Source organism: Prionailurus viverrinus, chromosome F1 (assembly GCF_022837055.1).
Source record: "Prionailurus viverrinus isolate Anna chromosome F1, UM_Priviv_1.0, whole genome shotgun sequence".
In the NCBI taxonomy this organism is placed as follows: Eukaryota; Metazoa; Chordata; class Mammalia; order Carnivora; family Felidae; genus Prionailurus; species Prionailurus viverrinus.
In genome coordinates, this window is record NC_062577.1 from 65,915,001 (window position 1) to 65,935,915 (window position 20,915).

The 20,915-nt window shown below is 59.8% G+C and overlaps 2 protein-coding genes across 5 annotated transcripts; one reads left to right on the forward strand and one right to left on the reverse strand.

The window, feature by feature from the left end:
• Positions 1-315: 315 nt before the first annotated feature.
• Positions 316-8,840, forward strand: PKLR (pyruvate kinase L/R). 4 transcript variants are annotated; one of them, XM_047840652.1, is made up of 11 exons: positions 316-438; positions 1,403-1,585; positions 3,981-4,072; positions 4,170-4,301; positions 4,386-4,572; positions 4,929-5,199; positions 5,321-5,471; positions 5,768-5,920; positions 6,013-6,179; positions 6,896-7,077; positions 7,582-8,840. In XM_047840652.1, the coding sequence occupies exons 1-11, from the start codon at positions 339-341 to the stop codon at positions 7,686-7,688; spliced, it is 1,725 nt and encodes a 574-aa protein (XP_047696608.1). In that variant the 5' UTR covers positions 316-338; the 3' UTR covers positions 7,689-8,840. The 4 variants fall into 4 exon arrangements, with proteins under 4 accessions (XP_047696608.1, XP_047696607.1, XP_047696609.1 ...); XM_047840651.1 differs by lacking the exon at positions 316-438 and adding an exon at positions 1,151-1,262; XM_047840653.1 differs by lacking the exons at positions 316-438; positions 1,403-1,585 and adding an exon at positions 3,431-3,795.
• On the reverse strand, positions 8,825-20,753 carry HCN3 (hyperpolarization activated cyclic nucleotide gated potassium channel 3). The gene is made up of 8 exons (XM_047840656.1): positions 18,074-20,753; positions 14,676-15,105; positions 13,607-13,768; positions 13,018-13,236; positions 12,448-12,594; positions 11,782-12,022; positions 10,809-10,973; positions 8,825-10,374 (listed from the first exon to the last, which is right to left on the reverse strand). Exons 1-8 carry the CDS (start codon positions 18,349-18,351, stop codon positions 9,674-9,676), a joined length of 2,343 nt encoding a protein of 780 aa, XP_047696612.1. The 5' UTR covers positions 18,352-20,753; the 3' UTR covers positions 8,825-9,673.
• Positions 20,754-20,915: the final 162 nt, after the last annotated feature.

A 20,915-nucleotide genomic window follows, 5' to 3' on the forward strand; every position in this document is an offset into this window, starting at 1 on the left:
GCCCTCCCTTCAGGCTCCAGTCTCTACCATAAATGCTCCTGTTCCCGGATTCATCTAGGGCTCATTTCAATAAAGGACAAAGGAAAAGGGGCCGTATCACCAAAATCTCTATTCAGGTTGATGACAGCGTGAGTGGATTGAAGACTTATCGGGAAAAATGGATGAGAGACGGGGAAATGCCAGGAGACGGGGCAGAGCACGTGCAAGCCTGGGGGAGGGACAGCGTGTGGGGACCCGGGCAGCCAGCAGGGCGTGCCCCTCTTCTCTCCTCTGGCCCCTTAGATAAGACAGTAGTTTTGTCATGCTCCCACCCCACACATAGTCCCTCCCTTTGTAGCATGTCCCGCCAGGAGAATGTGCCACCCCAGGACGTTTGGTCAAGGATCTCGAATTCCCTAAGGGACTTCATAAATACCGTCCTGATTGGGGCTCCAGGAGGTAAGGAGAGGCAACAGAAGCCACTGCATAGGAGGCAACGAGGGTGGAAATCAGGAGCGGAGGTAGAGATACAAATAATAGACATCTGCTGCCGGCCGAGAGGGCCTTGGCATTGGGGCGAGGGTGTGTGTGGGGGGGTCTGTGTTTATTGGAGTCTCCCCGGTGTTAAGTTTTGGGCCCTGGCCTGAGCCTCTTTCCCAGCGCCTGTAGGCAGAGCACACAGGAGCCTGCCGCACGGGAACCACGGGGTATGCCCGTGTTGCCTGGACTCTGGCCCCTGGTGGTGACACTTTAACCAGCACGCACAACTGCTCCCTAGCCTCGTGCCTCGTGTCTCGGCCACAGACAGTGTGGGGCAGACACCCAGAGACAGGCGGGCACCCGGGAGCATGGAGGGTGCGGCTGGACGTGGGGCTCCTCTGGGCTGGGCCGGGTCAAGCTCCGGGGACCCTGGGACCAGAGTAGCATTGAAGGGGCTGGGGAACTCAGAGGAGGGGCTCGGGAAGTCCACCAATTGGAAGGAAGGAAACGGGAACCTTAGGAAAGGGGACCGGGTGATTCTGGACAATGAGCAGCCAGTGTGGACCAGAGATGGTGATGGGCCGGGGCTGAGGGAAGTCAGCAGCTGAAGGGCAGGAGGTCGGGGTCGTGAGGGCAGGCCGGAGTGGGTCAGACCCGGACATGCATCCCATCTCTGTTACTTAGAAGTTCTATGATCTGGGGCAATTTATTTAATCTTCCTCAACCCCTGTCTCCTTCTCTGGAAAGTGGGGACACTCGCAGAGCACGTAACGGTACTTGCTCCACAGGATCCTTGGAACTAGGTAGGATAACGCATGTAGAGTGCCCAGGCCCGAGGAGGGACCCCGGGAAACCTGGAGCGCTCAGGGCGGGAGCGCAGCGCGGGGATGGAGGGGGGGGGGGGCGGTGAGGCGGGGGCCCACACAGCCCTCTTCTGCTGCAGGGCCAGCCGGGTACCTACGGCGGGTCAGCGGGGCCCAGCTGGCCCACGAGCTGGGCACGGCCTTCTTCGGGCGGCAGCAGCTGTCGGCCGCCATGGCGGACACCTTCCTGGAGCACCTGTGCCTGCTGGACATCGACTCGGAGCCCGTGGCCGCCCGCAGTACCTGCATCATCGCCACCATCGGTAAGCAACCCCCCCCACCCACCCACCCAGCCTCCCGGACCTCAGACCGGGTCATTCATTCAACAGATACTTGTTGAGCGCTTGGTAGCCAAGGTGTCAGGCCCAGGCCCTGGGGGTAGATCAGCGAAGCAAAGATCCCGACCCTTGGGGAGCTGACAACCCAGCTGGGTGAGACAGTAAACACTAACTGTAGGGGCACCGGGGTGACCCAGTCAGTTAAGCTAAGCGTCCGACTCTTGACCTCGGCTCAGGTCACGATCTCCCAGCTTCTGGGTTCGAGCCCCACATCGGGCTCTGCGCTGTTGCAGAGCCTGCTTGGGATTCTGTCTCCCCTTCGCTCTGACCCTCTGCCACGTGTGCTCTTTCTCTCTCTCTCTCAAAATAATAAAAATGGAAAAACGCTAAACATAATAACTTAAAAAGGAGTAAACTATTTAGCACGTGAAAAAGTGATACGAACAATGGAAAAGAGAAAAATGGAGTGGAGGAAGGGACCCCAGGGCGGGGCGGGGGGGGGGGGGAGCAGGCTGCCGTCCCAAGCGGGGAGAAGATCAGATCTGCGCAGAGACGGAAGGAGATGTGAGGAGGGCGGTGTCTGTGGCGGGTGGGGGAGAGTTCCAGACCAGGGGGCAGCCAGCACACAGGCCCTGAGTCAAAGAGGCCGGGACGGTTAGAAGACATCAAGGGGAGAGTGGCTGGATGAGGGTATTGTAGAGAGAAGAAGGCCATGTAGGGCCTGGTAGCCATTGTCAGAGTCTGAGTGGGGTCCCCCCACCCAGAGAAGTGGGAGACGATGGCCCAGCAATGAGCAGGAGAATGGCCGGTCTCCCCCGAGGGCCGCCCTGGCTGTACTGGGGAGACTGGGGTGGCGGTGGGACCAAGAGCCCATGTGGCTGCTGAGGTGCTTCTTTTTGTTTTTAATTTTTAAAAAAGATTTTTAATTTTTCTAATGTTGATTTTTGAGAGAGAGAGACAGTGTGTGAGCGTGGGAGGGTCAGAGAGAGAGGGAGACACAGCATCGGAAGCGGGCTCCAGGCTCCGAGCTGTCAGCACAGAGCTTGACGTGGGGCTCGAACTCACCAACTGGGAGATCATGACCTGAGCCGAAGTTGGACGCTCAACCGACTGAGTCACCAAGGTGCCCCTTAAAAATTAAAAAAAAAAAAAAATTTTTAAATGTTTATTTATTTTTGAGAGAGACAGAGACAGAATGCGAGGGGGTTAGGGCCAGAGAGGGAGGGAGACACAGAATGGGAAGCAGGCTCCAGGCTCTGAGCTGTCAGCACAGAGCCTGATGCTGGGCTTGAACCAACCAACCAGAGATCAAGTCCCACACTTGACGGACTGAGCCACCCAGGCGCCCCTCCTGCAGTGTTTCTGACTCAGACCAGGTAGGGGCAGTGGCGGTGGTGAGACAAGACGGGCTCCGAAAGCATTTGGAAGGCAGAGTTGACAGGATTTCCAGATGGGTCGGACATGGCGGTGGGGGGGGGGGGCTGAAGAAGGAACCAGAGAGGAGTCAACTAGAAGGTCGCATTTTCAACTGAGCAGGAAAGACGGTGGAGGAGAGGTTTTGAGGGGAGGAGATAGGAGCTCGCTAGGGGCGGGGGAGTTTGAGGGGCACAGAGTCAACCAGAAACACAGGTCTGGGTTTGGGGCAGGGTCCGAGTGGCAGATATAAATGTGGGAGGTGCCAGTATCTAGATGGCATTTGAAGCCACCAGACTACCACCAAGGGAGCGAAGAGAATCAGGCATCTGATGTTAAGGGCGAGGGGAGGGGGGGAGCAAGAGAGGCAGAGAAGGAGCGGCCGTCCCGGGAGCAGGAAGCCAGGAGGGGCGCGTCCTGGAAGCCACGTGAGGACGCGTGTCAGGTGCTGCCGAGGGGCCAGTGGCTGCATTTAGCGACACCGAGGTTCCTGGTGACCCTGGCAGGAAGAGGTGCCGGCGAGGCGGGAGGCCAGCGCCGACTGGAGCCCGAACAAGGAAGAACAGGGGGCGGGGGGGGGGGGGGGGGGCAGGGCAGCTCGCTTGGGCCTAGGAGGCCTCTCGACTCCAAAGGCCCAGACGGACCCCAAATGCCCCACCCGGCAGCCGTCTCCTGCCGTGCCCCCTCCCGCGCCGGGGGACCCCCGCCCCGCAGCACCTACATCGCCGCCCGGCTGAGGACGCTCCCCTCCGAGCCCCCCACAGCGCCCCCACCCCCGGGAGGCAGGTGTTGGCTGCAGAGGGGAGCAGAGCTGCTGACGGGGGAGTAGAGGCTGCTCAGGGAATAAAGGTCGGGTCTCCGGCCTCCCGTGGCGCGGTGATGGGTTTGCCGCCCGCCCCCCCCCCCCCCCCCCCCCCCCCCGGCTTTGGGAAGCAGGTCGGTCGCCTGAGCGGATCCCCGCTTCCAGGGCCGGCCTCGCAGTCGGTGGAGCGCCTCAAGGAGATGATCAAGGCCGGGATGAACATTGCGCGCCTCAACTTCTCGCACGGCTCCCATGAGGTGCGGGGCGGGGCGGGGCGGGGCCAAGGCCTGCGCGGGACGGGGGTGGGGGGGCCCTGGCGACCTTCCCCTGAAACGCCCGCTCTCTGGTCCGCAGTACCACGCTCAGTCCATCGCCAACATCCGGGAGGCCGTGCAGAGCTTTGCAACTTCTCCGCTCAGCTACCGACCCGTGGCCATCGCTCTGGACACCAAGGGACCCGAGATACGCACCGGGGTCCTGCGGGGGGTGAGAGGGGCGGGGCTTGGGGGCGGGGCCGGGGGTGGGGGGGCCCGGGGGCGGGTCTCACGGCCCCTCTGGCCCCGCCCCTAGGGCCCCGAGACGGAAGTGGAGCTAGTGAAGGGCTCCCGGGTGCTGGTGACCGTGGACCCGGCGTTCCGGACGCGGGGGGACGCGAACACCGTGTGGGTAGACTACCCCAATATCGTCAAGGTCGTGTCGGTGGGGAGCCGCATCTACATAGACGACGGGCTCATCTCCCTCCAGGTGCAGAAAATCGGTGCGGATGGGCCTCCGCCCCAGCCACGGGGACGCGGGGTGCGCTCCTTCTCCCTGGCCCCCTCGCCTCGTAGACCCGCCGCCCCCGCCCCTGGCCAGCGCCCTCCCCCACCCGTCCCCGGAGCCCGCGGGGTCCAGGCTTGAGGGCTCAGCCCAGGTTGGGGCCGGACTGCCGGGTTAGTCGTCCCTCCCACGGACGCCCACCGGTGCCTGTTCCGTGCACAGCCCAGGCCCCAAGGTGGCCAGACAATAGGACACGGGTTCCTGATTTCCTGGGGGCCCACGCCCCGTGCCCGCCCTCCACGACTCTGCCCCCGGCTCGCCCCTGACCTACGCTGGCTCTTTCCATGCCTGCAGGCCCGGAGGGGCTGGAGACCCACGTGGAGAACGGCGGCGTCCTGGGCAGCCGCAAGGGCGTGAACCTGCCCGGAACCCAGGTGGACCTGCCGGGGCTGTCCGAGCAGGATGCCCAGGACCTGCGCTTCGGGGTGGAGCATGAAGTAGACATCGTGTTTGCCTCCTTTGTGCGGAAAGCCAGTGACGTGGCTGCCATCCGGGAAGTTCTGGGGCCGGAAGGACGGAACATCAAGATCATTAGCAAAATCGAGAACCACGAAGGCGTGAAGAGGTGAGGCTTGGTCCTTGTCCCCACCAGGCCCCAGGCATCCCCCAAGCCCTGCCTCTTCTCCAGCCTGCCTCTCCCTGGCGTCTCCTGGCGCTTCCTGAGCCCTGACACCCCAACCGCCCAGGTTTGATGAGATCCTGGAGGTGAGCGACGGCATCATGGTGGCTCGAGGAGACCTGGGCATCGAGATCCCACCTGAGAAGGTTTTCCTGGCTCAGAAGATGATGATCGGACGCTGCAACCTGGCGGGCAAGCCCGTTGTGTGTGCCACGCAGGTCTGGAGTGAGCCCTCGGGGACCCCGCGCGTTCTCTGGGCTGGGGGAGGGTGAACATCCTCACCTTCGGTCTCTGGCACATTTTGCCGTCCAGTGTTTGATCCTCAAGCGACCGAGCTGGGAAGAGAGACCGTGAGCCCCCGTTTTGAGACGAGGAAACGGGACAGCCAGAGTCACACAGTTTGTGGCCGTGACCCTGGCTTTCAGGGCCCTCTGAGAGTGGCAGAGAAGTAGCTTGGGCAGGGACCCCAGGCAGAGTGTGACTGCTACAGCTCTGACGCCCAGATGTCCCCCAGATGCTGGAGAGCATGATCGCCAAGCCCCGGCCGACCCGGGCAGAGACGAGCGATGTAGCGAACGCTGTGCTGGACGGGGCGGACTGCATCATGCTGTCGGGGGAGACCGCCAAGGGCAAATTTCCGGTGGAGGCCGTAAAGATGCAGCACGCGGTAGGGGCGCCCCACCGAGACAGATGCGCCGGAAGCCCCGCCCCTTCCGGGCTCCAGCGCCCCGCCCCCGCCTGACCTCCTGGTGTTTGCAGATCGCCCGGGAGGCCGAGGCTGCCATCTACCACCGGCAGCTGTTTGAGGAGCTGCGCCGGGTGGCGCCACTGAGCCGGGATCCCACTGAGGTCACTGCCATCGGCGCGGTGGAGGCCTCCTTCAAGTGCTGTGCTGCTGCCATTGTCGTGCTGACCAAGTCTGGCCGGTAAGGAGGACGCCGGCAGCACCGAGAGAGAGCTTTGGGTCAGGGGCACACTGGGACGGGCCCCGGGCCTGGGTTCGGCCTTGTCATCAGAGACGAAGGATAGGATTCTGGGGCCAGAGCAGAGGGAGCTCCAGGAGAGCAGGAGGCCAGCAGGGGCCGGCCTTGGGCACAGCAGGAACTGTGCTAGTGAGCTCCAGGGAGCTGGAAGGGCAGTGTGACATCACTGGGCACATTGGCTTCCAGGCCATCTGGGCATCTAGGGCCCCTGAGCAAGTCCTCTACTTTCACCCCACAAAGCCTTACAATGCTGAATGTTCCAGAAGGTCCCAGAAGGTTTTAGTTCAAGTCTTTGTTCTCAAATCGGCCCTGAGACCTCGGGTAAGTCACCCAGGCTCCATAGACCACTTTTTCTCGTGGAGTCGTCAGGATTAACAAGAGACATTTGTGAGTTAAGTACGATAGGGTTTCACGTTTCTCCAGAAGTTTCTTATTATCTGCCTCGATATATCCTTCATTACCTCTTATCTTCCTTATGTGCTAAAAAGGGCAGGCATTCTTATGCCCGTTTTACAGGTGAGAAAAACAAGGCCCGGAGGTATATGATGACTTACCCAGGGCCACACAGCTTGTTTGTGACACCTGGGACCAGAACCCCAACTCTTGTTTCCTGGCTCACTACTGCCTCACTGTTCTGAGACCTTCTCCACCTCCTGCAGCTCAGCACAGCTGCTGTCTCGGTACCGACCTCGGGCAATGGTCATTGCCGTCACCCGCTCTGCCCAGGCTGCCCGGCAGGCCCACCTGTTCCGAGGGGTCTTCCCCGTGCTCTACAGTAAACCTCCAGAGGCCATCTGGGCAGACGATGTGGATCACCGGGTCCAATTTGGCATTGAGAGTGGTGAGCCACCTCGGTTTCCTCCCCACCCAGCCCTGGGTCTGTGTCATCAGGCCCCCGACCCCACTTTCCACACCCACTCGAAGGGCCTCGCCTCCCTCCTCTGGTCCCAGATTTCCCCTGAGAAGGTCACTAAGACACCGGGCTATTTGGGCCTCCGGGGGCCAGGGGACACACTGAGGAGGGCAGTGGGAGAGGGGTCGGCCCAGCTGCCGCTGCTGGAGCTGGATGGGACGTAAGGAGCAAGAGGTGAGATACAAGGGGGACCCCGTCCCCCCAGCTGTGTGGCTGTGATCATACTCCGTCTCTTCCCGGGGGCGTGGCAACACTGGCAGCAGGCCCAGTACCTAGCCACCCGGCCCGCACTGCCCCGTGGACACACTCTCTGTGGCGCCACCTATGGGACACTGCACTGGAGGAGACGGAGGGTGGCGGCTGGTTCTCACTGTGGGGCTGGCCAGCGTCCCCCAACGGCTGATGGTCATCTTCCTCCCGCACCCCTGCTAGGAAAGCTCCATGGCTTCCTCCGCGTTGGGGACCTGGTGATTGTGGTGACAGGCTGGCGACCTGGCTCTGGCTACACCAACATCATGAGGGTGCTGAGCGTGTCCTGAGATGCCATGCCCCGCTGACACAGCCCAACCCGGACCCCCACCCCCTCCACCCCACACCCCTACGGTCCCACGGCCGTCTTCTCTGCTCTCCTCCCTCCCTGCCTAGGCCACATCTGCCATCCAGCCCCATCCCAGGGTGCCCCTTCCCCGCTCCATTTCACGCAGGCCCCTTAAGTCTGTGTCCAATTAAGCACCGGCCATCTGGAAGCACCAGTCCTCCCGTCCCTGCACCCAATGCTCTCAGCCTAAGATGCTCTGAGCCTTTAATCCTAGCTTAACTGGTTAATTCTATTCCTCCGGGCTTCCCACACTGGGGGGGGGGGGGTGCGGGGAGGAGGGGAACAGGGCCATCATGTCCACAGTCTCCACAAAGCCACCATTTAAAAAATGTTCCGTATCCATGCCGTCTGATACCCTCAGTGTGGCCCTCATGCATCTCCTGGGGAGAATGCCACCTCTTTCCTCACCGTGACACAGTGACGTCAAAGCACCGCCGTTCTGGGGGAAACTGGGGTAGACCAGTGCCGGGGAGCACAGAGAGCCGCGTGGGCTCATCTCGTCACTGTCCTCACAAGTAGGCCGCTGCCTGGCTGTTCTCATGCCCACCTCGTGCCTTGCTGGGTCAGAGGCCCCGCTGCTTCCTCCTGCACCCAGACATTCCTTCCTGCCCACCTTGGTCCCCACACAACCCAGGAGCCAAGACAAGTATCTCTAGCTTCTTTCTAAACCCAGCTGTTTGGGAGTGATTATACAACCCGGGACTCTTCACCCGAGAGAAAGATGACTTAGGGTCCTGGCCCTGCATTCTCTGATACTGTAGAGCGGACATGGGGCCTGGGACGTGGGGCAAGGGATTTCCCTTGTGCCTGGGAAGGCAAAGGTACTGACGGGCCTGCCCTTCCCCGGGCTCGGATGTCTCAGGTCCTCCCCTTACTCTCACCAATGGTAAACTCTAAGCTCGGAACAAAACCCTTAAAAGTAGCAAGAGTCCACCCTTCTGCAGCTCCCTGTAGGGAGAGGGCTCAATATCGCTGCCTGCTGATAGAGCTGAGCGAGGACCCTATAAGGACAGGTAGGGAGGGATGGATCACGGAATGGCTGAATAAAATGAATTAATGATAAATAAAACTAGCAAATGAATAAATACAATTATTACATGATTGAATAAATAAGAATAAACAAGGAAGGGAGGAAGGAAAGAAAAAAATGGCCACCTAAGGATTCAGCCGCTTGCCCCCCACCTGGGGGATCCAGGCTGGCACATTAAATAGGGACGTGCCAACCGTCCCTTGGCCTCAAGGGGGACACCACTGGGGCAGGGAAGAGGCTGCTCCCAGTTTACAAAGACAGTTGTACCACAGGGACAGAAGGTGCAGCAAACTTGACAGGAGACAGGTGTTCCCACAGTAGTGGGGGGGGGGCAGGAGGCATGGAGGGGGAGGGGCCACACGCGGCAGTGATGGTGGGTGCCCACGCTGGGGAGCCAAGATATCTGTTGACAGCAGCGGAGGCACAGGTGACTGGCAGTGCCCGGCTGTGCCAGGGAGACAGAAGTCAACCCACAGCAGGTGGTTCCTGTGGGGTCAAGGGCAGGGAAACAGAGACATCTAGTTGCTTGGCAGTGATGGGGGGAGGGACAAGGACTTGTGCTTCGTGAGGCGGGGGCCTGGGGCTGAGCCTGCGCCTGGCAGGACTATCCCAGGGGAACACCCTGCTCGGAGGCCTTAGAGTCACTTCTACTTGGCAGTGAAGACATGTAGCGCCTGGCACAGTGTCTTGAATGTGGTAGGCGCTCAGTACGTTTGATGAACGGGTGAGTGGATTAGGAGGATGTCAGACAGGCTGCAGGGTGCCTGAGCTGAGGACAGAGGCCATCTCCTGGGGAGATATTCCCACAGGGCCGTGTTTCGGGTCTCCTTGGCCCTCCCCAAGAGGCATCTGCCCTCGGGCACACACTGGCGCACCCAAGAGCTTACCCAAGGGTTTCACATGTTGGCAGAGAGCTGGGGGCCCCGGGGGGCAGCTGGCTCAGGCGCTGATGGCCTGGGCGACTGAGCTGTCCCTGGCAGCTTGGCCAGGAGTCCTGAGGAGGACAGGCGTTCACTTCCTGAGCCCTTACGCCCAGGAGAGCCATCACCAGCTGCCCGCTGAGGCAGAGAGGGTTGGGAGGCGGAGAGGGGACGGCCCCGAAGTCCTAGTCGCCGTCCACCTCCTCCCGGGGGGGGACCCAGCAACGACACCTGGGAGCGCCCAGCCCGGGACAGGCTGGCATGAAGGGTTCGGGCAGGTGGGGCAGGCAGGCGGGAGGTGGATGCCCACGGGCCCCGGGCCAGCAGAGGGCCAGCTCGGACGGGCACTAGTGGGGAGGCCGGGGAGCCTGCTGAGCGTCGGGCAGAGCGAGCGAGGAGGGTAGCTGGAGAGTCAGGGGAGAGGGGCAGAGGGCCCCGCTGGTGAGTCAGGGCGATGGCCACACTGGAGGTCACGGCGGCCGCCTGCAGAGGCGCGTGCACCAGGGGCTCCCACAGCACTGGCTTTCCGCTGAGCCGAGCTCCTGTGCCTGGGGCTAGGCCCCGAACGCCCCGGGCCATGTCCCTGTCGTGCTGCACCAAGTGCTGCTCCATGGTGCCCCCGCTGCTGCCCGGACTTGGTTCGGAGCGTTTCCGCTGCAGGACAGAATTCTTCTTGCCTAGAAATGGTCCGGGGAGGGAGAGATTGGAGATGGGGAAGGAGTCCAAACTGGAGGTCGGGTATCAAAGAGCAGGAGCATAAGAAGATGAACTCAGAGGACGGCAGCGGGTGAGGGTGGGAAGGAGAGGACAGGGATGGGGGGTGGGGGTGGAGGTTGGGAGGCAGGGGTGGAGAAAGAGGGTCGGGGATGAAAGGATGTCTCTGAGAGGGTGAGAGGGAAGGAGGACTCGGCACGGAGCCACGGGGCCATCTCTCCAGGGGCAGGGAACACTGTGCCGGACGCCTCGCGGGGCATTTGCCGGGAATGGCGCGGGCTGGGGCGTGATGCCGAAGCGCTGGAGCCTGGGCCCTGGGAGGTTGGGGGCCCCTCGCGGGGGAGGCGGGGTGGGGACGCAGCCAGGACCCAGGGCAGACAGGCTGAACGAGCCTCACCGATGCGGCGCAGCCGGTCCATGGCTACCGTCTCGAAGGCCCGGCGCATCATGGGGAACTCTTCCAGCACGGCGTTGAAGTGGTCCACGCTGAGCGAGTACAGGCGGCAGTAGGTGTCAGCGCGCACGCTGGCCGTGCGCCGGCCCCGCGTCAGCAGACAGATCTCTGTCCAAGTCAGGAAGAGGCCCTCAGGACCGCGGTCCCCAGAACGCCCTCTCACCGGGCCTGCGGCAGCTGACCCGGCCCCCTCCCTGCCCGGGGCCAAGGCCCTGAGACGCCCCAAGCATCGTCTCCCTCCATCCTTCTCACTCTCTCCAGATTAAAGCTGGCACACAGGTGGGCCTCGCTGGCTCTGTTATTCCAGTCATTTCCATTCCCAGCCACCTCCTCTGCTCTGGTCCAAGGGGCAGGCCTGGGGCAGTGCCCTCTGTGTACCTGCCCCTCCCACCCCTTTGCATGAAGTCCAAGGGCAACCCAGAAGGAGAAAAGCAGTGCCAAAGGGCAAAGGGCACCCAGGGATGCTAGCGAGCAGGGGTGGTTTGGGGCCTGAGAGAGGACATCTGGTGGGGTGGCCCCCACTGACGCAGCCTGGGTCCCGGGACCCTCCCCACAGGGCACCCCGCCAGGGAACCGTCCAACTCAAGCCCCTGGAACGGTATGGCTCGATTCCTGTCTTTCCTTCGTCTCCTAGGGTCCCCAGACTTCACCGCTTGAGGGTCTTAGAAGGCCCAGTGGCCCAGGAACTTTCCCCACCCCCGCCCCGCTGCTACCAATCAGAATCTCTTAGGAAGCTATTTAAAGCCACAGAGCTCCAGGCCCCAGGCCCAGAGATTCTGACTCAGGAGGCCTAGGGAAGGGCTAGAAGTCTTTGACTCTGCACACAGCCAGGCAGGAACTCTGCACAGTGATCCAGGGGAGCAACTGCCCTCTGTCCCCTGCTCCAGTCCCCCCACCCTCCCTGAGGCCTGCTGACCCCCAAAGTAGGATCCATCGGTGAGGCGGGTGTCCCGGGCACCGCGCGCCAGCACGCTGAGCAGCCCGTGCTGTATGAAGTACATCTTCCTGCCCACGGAGCCCTCGCGCACCACGAGGTCCCCTGGCTGGAAGACCTCAAAGTGCAGCTTGGTGAGCACCGCTGTGACGAAGCTGGGGTCGGCGTGGGCGAACAGTGGCATGTGGGCCACCAGGCCGCGGCAGGTGAAGTTAATGATCTCCTGGGCAGGGGAGGGGCCTGTCAGGCAGGCTGCGCCCCCTCCCCCGAGGTGCCCCCATCGAGCTCATCTGTCTCCAGAGGCCCCACCCCTGGAGTCATGATCTGCCAAAGGATGGGGATGCTTCAGTGGGCCTGGGACCATCCCTGCACTCCTGCCTCCAGAGCTCTCCCGTAATCCCCGCGGGACCGTGCCCCCCAAACAGAGATCCCTGCAGGCCCTCCCCGCATATCCTTCACCCCCGTAAGACCTTCAAGAAAGACCCTAATCCCTAAAAGCCCCCCCCCCCCCCACAGGCCTGGCCTCCCACGAGGCCCTCCGCAGGCCCCGCTCCCTACAGGTGCACCTGCTGACCAGGAGCCCGTACCCCAGACGGCACCCCAGAAGCCCCGGTCCTTGCACAGCCCCCCTCCGGGGCCCAGTCCCACCTCCCGAAGCGGCTCGCTCAGCTCGCCCAGGATGCTCTCTTCGTCGAACATCTTGCCCTGGTAGCGGTGCTCGTAGTACTCGTGGATGCGCTGCCGGGTGTCGGCGGGCAGCTTGTGGAAGGCCATGTACTGCTCCACCTGCTTGTACTGGGGGGGGGGGGGGGCGGGCGACGGCAGTGGGTGAGAGGGTGCAGAGACACGCGTGGGGCAGGAGCAGTGGCGGGGTACGTGTGGAAGAAAGATCACAGACACAGGCCAGACCCGGAGGGGTGAAACATGGACAGAGGGGGTACACAGGGCCACAGAAGGACATGTGGGTGGCAGTGGATGTGGGGAGGACGCACAGCACAGTGACAGGAAAGTCCAGACATGGGCAGAGGAGGGGCCCAGGGACAGGGACATAGGTCCAAACAAGGAAGAAGTTACACACACGGGCATGGGACAAACGGACACAGGGCAGGGAAGGACACAGAGACCCAACAGGAGCACGAGCACAGGCCTCACATTGAGCTACCCAGCCCCTAGCCCCCCCCTGCAGGCCCACCCCTTCCTTCTCCGGCCCCTGCTCACCTTCTCCTGGTACTGACGTCGGGAAGAGTCCAGGGACTGGATGAGGGCGGTGGCATGGCCAATGAACATGGCGTAGCACGTGGCGCCCACGATCATGCTGAGCATGGTGAGCCAGACGTCGGGCATGCCGACAGGTGCCTGCTGCCCGTAGCCAATGCACAGCATGTGGCTCATGGCCTTGAACAGGGCGTGGGAGTACTGGCGTCCCCACGAGTGGTTCTGGAGGGCAGAGTGTACTGCACAGCTGGGGACAGCCTCCTCAGAGCCTCCTTGTCCTCCTGCCCCCCCGCCTTCCCTCTCTGGCGGTCCTTCTGTGTGCCCCTTTCTGCTTCAGACTGGCCTCCCAGGAGGCACTTCAGTTTGGTTCTGGGGGCCTCTCCGCAGCTTGGGGGGGGGGGTCCGTTTTGCCTAGGTTTCCTGCCCTGCCTGCTCCCTCCAACACAAAAGCACTTCCTGTAGGTAGCCTCCCCCCCTCAGCTCCCCACCTCCTCGCTCGGCAGCTCCCGTCTCCGGCCCCAGTGCTCGGCCCTGCTACTCAAGCACAAGAGCCCTTCGAGGGCCCGGAAGGCAGAGTCGTGGGAGTCCTCACCGCCATGTGGTTGATGGAGACCCAGCAGTCAGGGGGGAAGTCCTGCAGCATGGGGACCAGGAACTGCAGGCAGCCGTCCCAGTGACACAGCAGCAGCATCATCCCGATGAGGTTGAAGATGCGAACCACCGCGCTCGCCAGGTCATAGGTCATGTGAAAGATCTGAGGATTCCGAGGAACGGCTGCTGTGGACAGGACCCCTCCCCGCCGGTCCTCCTCTATTCCTGGCCTTGCCAATTCTCTCCTTGAACTTCTCTCTAGCCCCAGCCCCCATGGGTCTTTAAAATGCGCTATTATTCATTTGCACAGAGCTCTACAGCACACACATACAGCTAATACAGAGTTGGCTGTGTTACTACTCTCTGATCTTACAGAGGGAATCGATGCCAGTCACGTGCCCAGAATCACACACAGTGTCACAGCAGAAACTCAAAAAAAAATCTACTGCACAAGCTGCCCAGTCTGTGCCCACTGGAAAAGAGGAGAGAGGGCATTCCCGGTGTCATGTCCTCGGGGCACGTGTGCGAGGATTCATGCCAACAGCCCCCTTCTCTCCAGTAACACTCACAGAAAACACGCTGACAACTTACTATATCCCAGGCACTGTTCTAGGAGGTATTAAGTTACAGGTATTATTTCCTTTTATCCTTATGATACACCTCATCATGTGTAAGTATATTTAACATTTTCATCTTCTAGAAGAGGAAAACTAAGCCTCCTATAGCGTATAGTAAACTGGGATACGATCACAGGCAAAGAAACTGCAGAGCCCACACTCTGCACCCCTAAATCCTGCTCCCCTGCCGCTGGAACGCCAATGTCTCCCACTTCCTCCTTCCAGAGTCCAGCTAACCTGCAAGCGCTCCTCCAGCCTCTGCACTCCGCCCTCCTCACCTCCGGGTGTGTGTCGGGGGGTACCCCCTGAACCCTCACTCTGCCCCTGCTACTGACCCACCCACTTTGGAGGCAGCCCACCCAGCTGCCTCACCCCGTAGCATCACCAGGAGCCCCACCCATAGCGCCGTCCCGGAGGGGTCTGCGAGCCCCCCTGCCCACCTCCCTGCCCCACCTCCTCCCACTGGTGTATGTAGCGGATGAGGCGGGAGAGGCGGAGCAGCCGCAGGAGGCTGAGGATCTTGGTGAAGCGCACAATGCGTAGGGCCCGCGCTGTCTTGTAGACCTCGGCGTCCAGTCGTGGCTCCAGCTCCACCACCAGGAAGATGTAATCCACGGGGATGGAGGAGATGAGGTCGACCAGGAACCAGGTGCGCAGGTAGTGAGACCGGATGGCGCGAGGGGCCAGCAGGATTTCAGCACCCTCCTCTACCACGATGCCTGTGCGGAAGTTGAGTACCAGATCCAACAGGAAGAAAGTGTCAGAGAGGACATTGAAGACGATCCAAGGTGGGGAGTTCTCCTCCTTGAAGAAGGTGATGCCCACAGGCAGCACAATGAGGTTCCCCACCATCAGCAGGAGCATGATCAGGTCCCAGTAAAACCTAAGGTGGGGGTGGGGTGGGGAGGAAGGCCAGGATGACACTTCACCAGCCACCAGACAAACGGCAGATAGTCTGATACAGCCAAGAGTGGGCAAGGATTACCGAATAACGGGATGGCCACTTACAGCTGGCGGGAATGTAGACTGGGACCACCATTTGGGAAGCCAGTTTGCTATTATCTGGTAAAGCTAAACATTTGCATTCCCTGCCACCCAGCAATTCCATTAGGAGCATACACACGCTCAAGGGAAATATGAGCTCCAGGAGATGTATACAGAAATGTTCATAGCAGCATTGGATCTGGAAATGGCCCACACGTCCATCCGGAGAAAAACGCAGATAAATAAGATCAACACAGTAGGTGAATAGACGGTGGTATACTCGCGCCCCAGAATAACAGACAACCCTGACACCACCCAACGGCAGCCTCATGCTGAATCTTGCAAATTCAATGTTGAACAAAACGAGAAGTAAAAGGATACACAGTGGATGAGTTCACTTGTACAGAGTTCAAAGACAGGCAAGACTAAACTGCAGTGTTTAGCAATTCACAGAAAAGTGGCAAAACTACAAAGAAAAGTAAGAAAATGCGTGCCTCAGGAGTTAGAAAAGTAGGTTGCGGAAAGGACCGCGGGAGCAGTGAGGATGCCGTGGGGTGCCAGCCACCTAGTCTCTGCTGACCCGGACGGTCGTTATGGGGGGTGTGCTTTGGAATTCCATATGCACGTGTGTGCACGCAGACGTATATATGTATGTACACACGCACGTGCATTTTGAATACATATGCAACATGATGTATCATTATACACTATCCTACCCAGATGCCTGCTATACACACGCACCCACTACATGTATACATCCTCACTGTATACATGTACATATGTACAGATACATATACCTGCTTAATATGTATAATATATACGTAATATCACGTGCATGGTTTATGTCACTATATCATATATTTTAAAGTCAAACAAAAAGATAAGCTACCCTGTGCTAACCTCCCAGGAGTGTTGAAAACACACACACTGAGACAATGGATACGATAGTGCCGTACAAGCACTGGTTGGTTTTATGACTCACCCACCTTTTGTTCCCAGATTTCTGAAGAGGTTGCTGCTGCTTCCATCTCAGCTCTCTGCCCATTCCTAGTCTAGGCCTTCACGCCCTCCCCAGCCCTCCCCACCCCACCCCTCCTTCCCTTCCCAACCCAGCTGGACCCATAGTTCCTGGTTCTCTGCTGGGATCTGCTCATCTGTGTCAGGGTATGGGGCGGGGGGGGGGGGGGAGTCTGTTCTGCCTCCCATCCGAACTGAGCTTTTTAGGGATGCCCCACCCCCCTCCCCAGCACCTCAGACAGGGTTGCACATAGAGAAGCTCCACGGGAGATCCTGAGGCAGCGAGGCTAAAAGCTCTGCACGCCTTTCCTTCCCTAATCTCCCTGTGCCTGCTGGCACTCTGGCCAAGCCCAGACAAGGGCACTGGCAGGGGAGAGCCACACTGCTGTGGTGAAAGTGTGGAAAGGAGAGGTCAGGAGGAAGCTAGCGAAGCTTTCATGCAGAGAAGTCTGAAGCGGTTAAAAACAGCATTAGCCAGAGTGGTTTAATTCCAGGACACACCTAATTGCAGTATCAACTCAGGACTCACCCCTTTCTGACTCTGACTACAAAATCAATCTCTTCAGCTTCTAAAAGAAGCACAGGGGTCCCCAAAGCCAGGTCTCCAGGAAGCCCCTCAGACCGTGTGCTTTCCATCAACAACAAATCCTTGACCCCCCCCCCCCACCTTCCCCTCCCTCCTGGGCCACTGGAGAGTCCTGTACTGTGTGCTGAGAGCAGAGGGGAGGGGAGGGAGGGGAGGAGAAATGAGGGGCGGGAAGGGGTGGGGAGGGGAGGGGAGGAGAGGAGAGGGCTCGCCCAGCCATGGAGCATCTTCACAGCCTGACTCACAGGCAGTCACAAGCTTAGCGGGTGATGCAGTAGAGAAGACAGAGAAGCGGCATGATAATACACGGCTTCTGGGGACATATCTGCGGGTAAAATGGGGGGGGGGAGATCACAGGAGGCTAAAACAGGTGCACTGCTGGGGTAGGGATGAGGCAGTAAAGAAGAGGGGAGAGAAAGGAACAATGGGAGAAAGAGGAACACTCAGGGAGTGTGTATGTCTGTGGGTTCAAAATGATGTCCAGGCTCCTGATCCACACCTCATCTTTCCTGCTCATTTTGCTCCCCACCTGAGGTGCTTTGGACACACTGTCCTCATCCAAAAGCTGTCCTTCATTTCCCCCAAGGACAGAGCTGCTCTCCTCCCCTAGCGACCTTGATGTAGAGGTACAGCCTGATGGGGACTGTGAAATGGCCCCACCTCCACCCTCGGTCCCTCTGATAGGCACCTGGGAGGGTGCCCCTGTCTTGCTTCCTCCATCGCTGGGAGTCCCGGCCCTGCCCCGCTACATCCCGCCTTCAGCACCAGGGACAGCGGCAAGAACCGCAGCCGGGACATCCCCGGCCCGCGCCCCGCCAGCGTCTCTATTTTTCCTGGTAGTCGGCCCTGTTGAACTAGGCAGGTGCTGGGGGTAGGAGACAGCAGAGCTCGGTTTCCCCCTCAGGCTGACCCCGAGCCTTGGAACATGGCATAATTTCCCAGATCCCCAGCCGGCAAGACTGCAGGAGGCAGTCGTCCCTAACTCCAGTAGTCCCTGTGGTCCAGTGGAGTTCTGGATTCCTGAAACGGTAAACCCAGGTCTCTAGTGTCTCCTCTGGTGTCAAGTCACTGAAGACCTCCGGCTGGGGATCCCTCGCCCAAGAATTCCCAGGCTAGACTGGGGGAAGTGACTCTGTTGTCCCACCCAAGGACCCCTGGGCCGGAAACGAAGAGTCTGTAGAGGGTGAGGCGTGCCCTGCCTCCGTGTCGCGGCCCATGGGGGTGGGATCTGTGTCCCCCGCCCTCCTTGCTGGGGCCCCAGTACCGGAAGTCGCTGTAGGGGTGGATGATCCAGGCCCCCGCTGACTTGACCCTCTCCTGCTCGATTTCCACTGCCTTGTGGCTGCCGAACACGCGAAGGGAGAACTTGTTGACCGTGGGCTGGAGCAGCGTCCCGAGTTGCCTTCTCTTGGGCTCGGGCCCAGACCCGGGCAGCGGTCCTGAGGCCGCGGTCACAGGCGCCGGAGCAGCCAGAGGCGCCGCTTCCAGCCCAGGGGTCGCCCGTTCGCCAGCTCCCGTAGTCGGCCGCTGCTCTGCCTCCATGATGCCCGGTGGCTTACACGCTTGGCGTCCTAGACCCTGCCGCGGCCATCCGGGACGCCGACCCCTCCCGGAGCAGGAGCCGGCGCAGCCCGGCGGGCTCCGAGCTGCCGGCTCGCGGGGCGGAGGGGGTGTGTGCGCCAGACTCGCGGGCGGGAGGCAGGCGGCGGGTTGCGCGGCGCCCCCTGGCGGGAGCCTCCCCAGGAGAGGGCGGGGCCAAGGAAGCCCGCCTCCAGGGAAGACTCCGGCATGGGCGTGGCCTAGCAGATGGGGGCGGGCCCCCAAGTAAGGGAGGAAGAGGCAGGGAAACACAGCCGGAGTCACGAAGGGGGCGTGATCTGGTGTTGATGAGCTCTTAGCCAATGAGCTCTAGGGAGGCGGAGCCGTCCGTGAATGGCGGGAAAAGCGGACGCTGGTTGCAGATCCCGGAGTCTCCGGAGGGCGAGGAATTGGGGACCAAAGAAGAGGTGGGGAACGGTCATTCCAATTCACGGACTTCCTGCATTTCACTGTCTTCCTCTCAGCACTCTCCTAGGCATACTCCTTTCTTCTCGTCTTCTCCATATTCCTCCTAGTATTTCATTTGCAAATTCATACTGCTAACTTTCAGCAAGAGTGACTTCGGATACAAAGTTGAATACAAAAGTCCTGCTGTAAAGCCAAGCTCGGCTGTGCCCGTATGCAGACAGAACAAGGAGACTGCAGTGCTGTGTGATGTTCAGTGCTAGAAGTTCCCAAACATCTCAAACTCTTCCCCTCATCTCCGTTTCTTATTGCCACTGACTTATTTCAAGCCTTCAGCATTTTTTCACCTAGGTTATTTCAGAAGCCTCTATAAGGGGCTCTATACTCTCTCAGGCCAATTCTTTTCCCACAGTCTGCCAGAGTTACCTTCCTAAGATTCAAATGCAACATGTCCTTCAAACCTCTCCATCTTCTGTAGGGAAGGTTACCTGTAAGCTCCTTAAAATGACCTACCAGGCCCTGCAAAATTTGGACCTAATTTCAATAGCCTCTCTTCTGATAGTCCCTCTCTTGAAAGCCAGGACTCTAATCATGCTGAAAGGCTTTGTTCTACCTTGTCTCCAGCCCTCTGCAAATACTTTCTCTGCCCGGTATGCTTTTCCAATTCACTTTCCAAGTGTTGCCTCACATAGTATCTCCTCTAGGAAACTTAGAAACACACTTCCAAGTCTCCTTTCCCCAACTAGATCTAATCCAGGGCTTTCTTTCTTTCTTTAAAATTTATTTATTTTGAGAGAGAGAGAGAGAGAGAGAGAGAGAGAGAGAGAACAACTGGGGAAGGGGCAGAAAGGGAGAGACAGTATCCCAAGCAGGCTCCACATTATCAGTGCAGAGCCTGACTTGGGGCTCAAACTCACCAACTGTGGGATCATGACCTCAGGTGAAGAGTCTGATACTTAACCAACTGAGCCACCCAAGTGCCTCTAGTCCAGAGCCTTCTTACAGTGTTCATGGCAGCTCTTGTCACAAGGCTGCCATTATTCGTTTACAGGTCTTTCTCTCCCATTAGACTGTGGGGTTCCAAAGAACAGAAGCCTTGCGCCTGGCACACACCGTGGATACTCAGTAAATGCTTGCTGAATGAACGCATGATCCGGAAAGGTGTTCGTGGAAGAGGAAGGGAATTTTCCCCTCTTTCCTTCCAACCGCTTCATTACCCTTACTCTTCTATTTTAGGGAACCTTTCCTAAACCATTTCTGGCTAACCGATCTAATCTCCATCTAACTACCTTCCATCCCAGCTCCCCTCTGATATGTCCTGAATTAATATAATTACTCTCAGGTTATTTTTTCTTTTTCCTTTCTATGTCTCAGTTCCTCTAACTCGGTCCTAACTCGGTCCAGTTTGTCTCAAGGTCTCCTCCTTCCTCTTCTCCCCCCCCCCCCCCCCCAGCCCCTTTTCCAACTCAGTTCATTTACACTTCCCATGTATTATGTGTGAGTTCGGAACATACAGTTCTCGAGTGTCTCCCCCTCTTTCAGCACCTGATTCTCCATCCCTCCTTTTCTCAAACCCTTCCTCCAGGGCCTTACCTCCTGACCCACAGGTGCGTACCTTTCGCTCAGGACAAAAGGGAGCCGCCCCTCCTTGCGGCGGCTAGGTAACTGGGCTGTTTTAAGAACTGGATATTTACTGGCCGTGCCGGACAATCAGACCTCACCACCACGCCTCAAAAGCTGTGTGGAGGGGCGACACTCGTGAATGACAACTTCCAGGTCCCTTTTAAACCTCCAAACCTCACAAAGTAAGCCGCAGAAGTGTCATGAAGACGGCGCAAGACACAGGAACGAGCCGAGCAGAAAGGCCGCGCGGCGGGACTGAACGCGCCCGGCCGACCCCGCGCCCCGCCGCCGGCGCGCTGGAACCCCCGCGCCCCCGCACCCCCCGGCGCTCCTATCGCCGCGCCCGCCAGCTACGCGAGGACGCGGCGGCGTGCGCGCCCTGGGGGCGGGGCCCGGGGCAGCTGGGCGGGGGCGCGGGACGTGCGGACGTGCGTGCGTGCGTGCGCGCTCGCGGTGGCGGCGGCGGATCGGAGAGGCCA